The sequence below is a fragment of the Symphodus melops genome (genome assembly GCF_947650265.1).
Source record: "Symphodus melops genome assembly, contig: scaffold_390, whole genome shotgun sequence".
In the NCBI taxonomy this organism is placed as follows: domain Eukaryota; kingdom Metazoa; phylum Chordata; class Actinopteri; order Labriformes; family Labridae; genus Symphodus; species Symphodus melops.
In genome coordinates, this window is record NW_027636712.1 from 5,001 (window position 1) to 12,500 (window position 7,500).

Consider the following 7,500-nt stretch of genomic DNA (forward strand, 5'->3'; position numbering starts at 1 on the left):
AACTCAAAGAGTGCTTTGACCACACTACACTAACCGAACACACCACTGGGTGGCGCTGGAGGAGGAAAAGGTTGGAATGGAAGAAGGAAAAGAAGAAGAAAAAAAAAAGTTTGATAAAGAAAAAATGTTACTTTGAGTCATCAAGAAGGCATTTTCTTGGCAGGATGGAGGAAATCTGGAAACTGCTTACAGTCTCTTTCTTGTCAAGTCATGTCTAATCCCAGGAGAGGGGGAGGAGGGGGGGGGGCTGCCGCAAGCCCAAAGGCAAGGCACTGATGGAATGCCTTCTGTTTGCTATCTAAAGTTTAATACAAATATAATACAAAGAAAGAAAGAAAAAGTTATTGCAGGCAAACTCTGGCACCGTGTCGAACATGCAAAAACAACTTTTCTCTGCAAAGTTGCCAACAAATGTTCTTTTGCAGCACAGACGTGCTTCCTGCAATAAGACGAGTTTGCGTGTAATTTCAGATGGACTCGTTCCTCTCCCGCACACCTGCGTGATGAGACGGTGTGCAAAGTGTTTCTCTACTCTGAGATACTAAACTTAATGCCAGGTGAAGGACACTTTATTGATCCCTGCTTCTCCCCTCCAGAGCAGACTCAGCACCCGCGGAGCTGCCAGGGACTCAAAGTCTTGCTCAAAGGCACTTCGGCAGGGTGGATTGCTGCTGAAAAAAAAAAAATGAAAAAAAAAGGGTCCGTAAAATCCCAAACAAACTCGGAACAATCAGTCATCAGAAATCGACAGCCTGCTGAAGATGGGCAGCCGTCTTCCAGCGTCCAGACTCGGGGACTCGGAGCCGCTGAGGCTCCCGGAAGAGCTGAGGGACCCGCTCGCATAGCTCTCCCGGTCAGAGAGAGAGTCTGGTGGGCTGGGAGGAGGCTCGAACACCGGAGAGTCGTTGAGGCGGCGCAGCGCCTGCAGGTGGCTCATGTTGTAGGAGGGTGGAGAGGGCGGGCACGCGCTGCCCGGCACGTTCCCGTAGTAGGCTCCGGTGGAGTGGTTGTTGGCGTAGCTGGGGGTGTGCACAGCCAGGGGGGCCAGTAAGGCTTTTAGATCCTGTCCGGGGAAGTTGAAGGCACTGTTGATGCAGGACATGGAGTTCGGGGAGAGCACCTCCTCGTAGAAGCTGGAGATGGAGGTGCAGGAGGAGGCGGTGGTGGGCGGAGGGGGGGTCCGGGACGTGGGGCTGTCGAGCAGGGGAGACTCGAGGCCGTGGTGGGTGGAGAAGCCAGAAAAGCTAAGGCTGTGATGGAGCTTTGGTCTGTCCCGCTGGGTGAAGCCGAGCTGCTGCGGGGGGAGGACGTCCCTGTACCCGCAGAGCTCGCGCGCCGTGCGGGGCTCCTGCATGTTGGCGTTGGAGGCCGGAGCGGGCCGGCGCTCGTCGGCGTTGTGGATGAAGTGACAGCGGGGGCCGTAGGGGCAGAAGCCGATGGTGTGGAAGGTGCGGCACGGCTCCGTCTTGTACTTGGGGTGGCGGGACAAGCTCCGGAGCTCGTGGTAGCCATGAGCGAACTGACACTTCTCCCCGTACTTGCACGAGCCGTTCTCCTCGAAGGGCCGGCACAGCTCGGTCTTGTAGCGGGTGGAGTTGATCTGAGAGCCGGGCTTCTGCTGCAGCACGCCGCGCTCCGCGCTCTCGCTGTACGCACGGTCGCGGAACTTGTTCTCCTTGTTCATGAGCGCCGTGTTGCTGCTGATCGGCGTGTTCTCCTTCAGGCTGTCGTAGGAGCTCACGGAGTATTTGTTCCCGTTGTTCATCGCCTCCAAGTTGCTGGTGGAGTTTCTCCGGAAGAATCCCGGCGTGAAGGCTCCCGAGCCCGGAGAGGTGACCGGAGCCCCCACGGCTTTCTTATCCAGCATGCTGTTGATGTGGAGCGCGTTCATGTTCATGCTTTTATCCTGCTGTGGGGAGAAAGGACACGAGTTAGCACAGATTATCTGACTTCATGAAGCGCATGGTGCGTTCAAGACCGCTCCTCTGCAACGTTACAACTTGTTGCGTCTGAACTTTTCCTGCGCTAAAGTTGCAACACCACTCTCCACATATGTTCAGACTGTTACCTTGTAAAGCATGTCCATGTCGTAGAAAGCGGACAAGACCGTCGCAGACATCTCTTTTCCCCAAGTTTGCTGCCGCACTCCCTCTTTCATGGAGGACCGAGCCGGATCCTTGAAGGCGCAGGGCGGTAGTTTGTGCCACGACTGGTTTTTGGTTGTGGAAAAGTTCCTTTAAAAGTTTGCGTGCAGCTTAAGTCCGTGGTGGTGAAGAAGAAGGAGGAGGAGGAGGAGAAGAAAAGGGGGGGTCGAGGTTTGTATTGTTGGCTTGTAGGTGGCTTTATTTCCTCCCCTCGAGAAGCGCTGATCCAGAGTGCTTCACTGTGCGCCGCTGCCTGCTTGTCTGCGCTTAAATGCGCGGAGGCGGCCGGGGAGGGGCCAACTCAAGTCGGCGCAAACTTTTGCAGTCAGCCGCCTCCTCCCCTCCTCCCGGGGAAAACTTCCATTCACCGGTTGGCCGCCTATTCTTCAACGCCACGCCTTGAAATCCAACCCCAGCCCCCCCTCCCCCCTCCCCCCCTAAAACTTTTTTTTTCTTTTAATCTTAACCAATTTAGTGGATGTTGGTTTTGCTTTTTTTTTGTGACTGAGAGAGAAAGAAAACATCTAGTATGAAAGCTTCTCACACACACCTGATGGAGCTGTGTGTGTGTGTGTGTGTGTGTGTGTGTGTGTGTGTGTGTGTGTGTGTGTGTGTGTGTACTGAAGACACTTTCCAAACTTCAATGAAAGCCCCCCGGGGTTCAAAGCAGCGACCCTGGGGTGACTGGCCAGCCTCCGCACAGTGCAGGGAGCTGACCCCCCCCCCCCCCCTCTCTCTCTGGACGGGGTGAGACCACAAGTATGAGCGCAGAGAAGTCCAGGCAGAGTGCACAACAATTTTTAGCATCCACTAGTTGCATAATCGTGAGAGCAGCATCACCTCCCTGCAGCCTCCACATGTCTGAGTGACCTACTTTATGTTTCACTCTTTAAAGGTAGATGATGAACTCCTGTGTGTTCAGCACGAGGCCTTCTGAACACTCAACTTTACATCTGCTCTCAGCTCCGCTCTCAGCTCCCTCCCTTGACTTGTTTTGTTGCTCACACTGGAGGAATGCTGTTGTCGTGCCCGGCAGCGGAGCAACACTGCCCCCTAGAGGAGAGACATGGAACTGAAGAGGAGACACTGGAGCGCCCCCTGCTGGACACACAAACAGACCAAAGAGACTAAACTGAAATGAAATGAGTGCAGGATGTCCCTGAACAAATACTGACTTTAATGTAACTTCATGTTTAAACTCTGCACCAGTCTATTTTTAAACAGAACATACTTCATTAACTGTTTTCTTTATTCAAACGTCTTTGCTTCTGTATGATCAGACAGAACTCTTAGTAGTGATTTGAAAGTAGGAGTGTAGTTCCTGTAGTTTGTTTCCTGGTGTTTTGGGATGTTGTGCTCAGTGGAGCTGCTCCCGTCTCAGCGTGATGTAAGCGCTCCACGGATGGCAAAATGTTCACATGAAAATGTCAGAAGTGCTCCACTGTGCTGCTGCTGCTGCTGCTGCTGCTGCTGCTGGAGTTGGCTCAGGTTGTTTCAGCCCACAGTGGAAAGATCGCAGCGCTGGCTCTGAGCCGGAGCTCTGCAGCCACATATTTTGGTCTGCAGGGTGTAAAAACTCTGGGCAACACATATCACCAGAAATTGCCGGTTTGTGCGACACTGGTTAGCATTAAGTGTTTTCCATAAAGGAGGGTAATTGAAAGAGTGATTTTTCTTTCTGTGACATGACTCTGTGAAGTGCAGCAAAGAGGGAAAAACAAGTGACATAAGAGGCTGGAATCTACTACAACCAAGCCTAAAATTAGTGTGAGGGCTGCCCCAGGACTATTTGTGCTCCGTGAGCTGAGATAAATAGTTTAATGTGAAGGACAGACCCGACCCGGCTCCTGAGAAATCCCTCCAACGGGTCGTCATCTGCACAGACCTGCACAGACCACCACAGACCACCACAGACCATCACAGACCGCTCCTCGGCTTTTTATTGGGGGGGGGGGGGGGTGTCGAGCTGCCCCAAAACATTACGTCAGTTTTACTGTAACAGGGAACATGGCTACCAGGGAGGGAGTGGGTCCACACACACACACTCACACACACTCTCTCACACACACACACACACACACACACACACAGGAGGACAGTAGTCCATTGTGCTGTCCTCCTAATTACATAAGCAGGAGAAGCAGAGGGAGCCGGATGGGAAGACTCGTGCAGTGAATGAAATATCAGAGGAAAGTAACACCTCGTATAAACATACAGGAGGAGTCGGAGCTCACACTGAAATACAACTTTGGTGACGTGTCACAGAAACGGTCACATCCCACGCTGCGCTCATAAAGCTGCACAATCAGCTCCATTCACGTTGGACTCGAAGCTTCGGGCGCTGACTTGTTTTGTTCAGACTTGAAATCCCTCCGAGTCGTTGAGCGGTGTGTCGTGTGACACATCCAGACTGATAAGAGAACAGAGCAGCGACTGTTTGAAGAGTCCTACACACAGTTAATATTAGTCTGGGACACATTCAACTTCACGCCTCTTAAAGAGACAGAGCGCTTTGTTTATTAAACAACACGACCACGAGAGCGGCCTAATAATAAAAACATTTGGTGATGATGAGGGAAGCCTTTGTGAGACACGGGATGAAGAGTAAAACAGTCTCTGCTCTCATCTTCGTCTTCGTCTGAAAAGTTCTTTTCGGGTCGCCGACCAGCCGAGTCGTCCCCGAGACGTCCCTCGCCCTCGAACACGTCACGGAGGACAACGACTTGAAGTGGACGCACTTCCTGTTTTACAGCTGCAGGCTGAACGGATCCCACAGGAGACACGCCCCCTGTGCACACCGCCGTCCCTGTGGCGTTTAGCCTTCAAATCGATCCGAGCCCACTCAGAACCGGTCTGAACTGAGCTGGGCTGAAGAGAGGAAACACTCACAGTCCTTCGAATGAAACATCGGATTATTATTTCAGTGAATTTGTGCAAATCTCATTGTGACACTCTCCGTGACCTTTGGCTCCGGGACCTTAGGCCGGGTACGTGTTCCACAAAATGCCAGAAAGACCCGTTAAGCAGTTTTTAAAAGAATCGACACATCTAGTGCAGCTTGTGGAGCAGATCCAGGACCAGGCCGGCCCTCTGACTCTGCAGCAGCAGCCGGGCGTGCTCAATGGTGCAGGAGAACTGGGGCAGGGCGGGGAGCGAGTCCAGGGCCTGCTGGGCCTGCTGGGCCCGGGCTCCGGCCTGAGTTCTCAGAGCTTGGATCTGGTGGAGCTGGTCTTGATCCGTGATATCGGGGGTCTGGGTCTGTTTGAAGGTCAGGATCAGGGAGCTGAGGTGTCTGTGGAGCAGCTTCACCCACTGGACAGGCTCCGCCCACAGGTTCAGATCCCCCTTCTCAAACAGGAAGTCCTCTTCATCCTGGTTCCAAACAGAAAAAAAAGAAGTCAAGAAACTGGGTTCGAAGTTCAATCCGGATTATTAGTCTCTGTCCGTTTGTCTGTCCTCGAGCTCGTCTCACCTCTGGACCGGAAACGCCGTCTGCCTCGTCGTCCTCCTCCTCTTCCTCTCCCAGCAGCCACCCTGTGAGGGCGAGGACGCCCGCTGGAACCCGCCGCCACACCTCGAACAGCCGACAGAGGAGACCAACAGCGGCGTCCAGGGCTGCAGGAGGACACACGGACGCACCTGAGGACAGAGGACAGACATTTAAGCGTGTCCTCGTCACTGGCAGCTTCGGGTTCAGGTGTTCATCGTCCATCAGAGGTCGATCGGGAGGCGAGTGTGTCGGCCGAGCAGCCAGTGAACTTTTGGCTCTTTCACCTTTAGTCTGAAGAAGAACTTCTCAAAGACGGCACGACCTCTGACCCCGGGGTCGAAGCCCCGCTGAGGCTCCTAATGAGGTCAGGGAGACGAGGCGCCGAGTGCAGGACGGGCTCGTAGCAGGACGCACGCAGAGGACGAAGACGAAGAACCTCCCGCTGAACTTTGTAAAAGAGTGTTTCTGTGCAGCGAGGAAATATTACACTCTGTTAACGTGTGTGTGTGTGTGTGTGTGTGTGTGTGTGTGTGTGTGTGTGTGTGTGTGTGTGCATCTCCTCTGAGATTGGACGCCTTTCTGGGAAACAGAACTATAACTCATGTAACCAACCATCATCAGGGTGTGAGTCTCAAACCGTCCTGACGACGCACGCACGCACGCCAGCGAGAGGCGGCGACGCTCCTGCACCAGAGTTTCTACTCTGATCATCAGCCGGGCTCGACGTCTGATCGACTTTTCGACGTCACGATGAAGAGGCAGTGATGTCAGCAGTGATGTCACAGACGGAGCCGCCCGTCAGAGAGGAGGAAGTGTGAGTGCAAGAACACACACATCAAACGGATGAGCTCATTTAACCACTCCAGTTGTTCACGCAGGCACGACTTGTTGTCGTGTGTGTGTGTGTGTGTGTGTGTGTGTGTGTGTGTGTGTGTGTGTGTGTGTGTGTGTGTGTGTCGCCCACCTTGACCATCCTCACCACAGCTGACACCCAGATAACAGCAGACGCTTCAAAAGACTTTGAGAGCCAGCAGACAAAACACTACCAGCATGAGAAGAGAGGGGGGAGGGACACACACCCCATCAGCACGTATACAGTATAACACACACACACACACACACACACACACACACACACACACACACACACACACACACACACACACACACACACACACACACACACACACACACACACACACACACACACACACACACACACACACACACACACACACACACACACACACACACACACACACACACACACACACACACACACACAGGATCAGAGAGGAGGCGTGAAATCACGGAGGGAACATTAGAGGCTGCTGATTGAACCATGTTAGAGGAGATTTAAGAGTTTAGGAGCTTGAATGACTAATTCCTTTTATTTACCGAGGAGTGGCCTCTTTCTGGGACGGCCCTGTCTCTGATGTCCAGCTCTCACACACACACACACACACACACACACACACACACACACACACCCCAACATTAAAGGACACAATAGGAAATCTTAGCCGCTCTCCGTTTATGTACTTTTCTCCGGCGGTTTCACACATCGCTTAACGTGATTTCCCTCCTGAAGCTTTTGGCGCAAAATACACCGTTTCTCAAGGGGATTGTCTTACACACTGTAACAGGCGTGTGTGTGTGTGTGTGTGTGTGTGTGTGTGTGTGTGTGTGTGTGTGTGTGCTGGCATGTACTTAAGTTGGTATTGTTTGCATTGGAAGAGTGTGTGAGTTCATGTCAAACAATCTTGTCTCTGTGGATGACAATGTCCGAGCCAGTTGGTGAATGAATGGGGGAGTGTGTGTGTGTGTGTGTGTGTGTGTGTGTGTGTGTGTGTGTGGGGGAGTGTG

General features: G+C 52.8%; 1 protein-coding gene across 1 annotated transcript in view; it reads right to left on the reverse strand.

The window, feature by feature from the left end:
* The window catches only part of zfp36l2 (zinc finger protein 36, C3H type-like 2), a 3,806-nt gene extending 1,254 nt beyond the window's left edge, over positions 1-2,552 (reverse strand). Inside the window, exons 1-2 of the mRNA XM_079372913.1 lie at positions 2,069-2,552; positions 1-1,909 (exon numbers count right to left, since the gene is read on the reverse strand). The exon at positions 1-1,909 is cut by the window's left edge and continues 1,254 nt beyond it. Coding sequence (XP_079229039.1) covers positions 731-1,909; positions 2,069-2,158 — 1,269 coding nt within the window. The 5' untranslated portion in view covers positions 2,159-2,552 and the 3' untranslated portion in view covers positions 1-730. The remainder of the gene's footprint in view (positions 1,910-2,068) is intronic.
* Between the last annotated feature and the right edge of the window lie 4,948 nt (positions 2,553-7,500).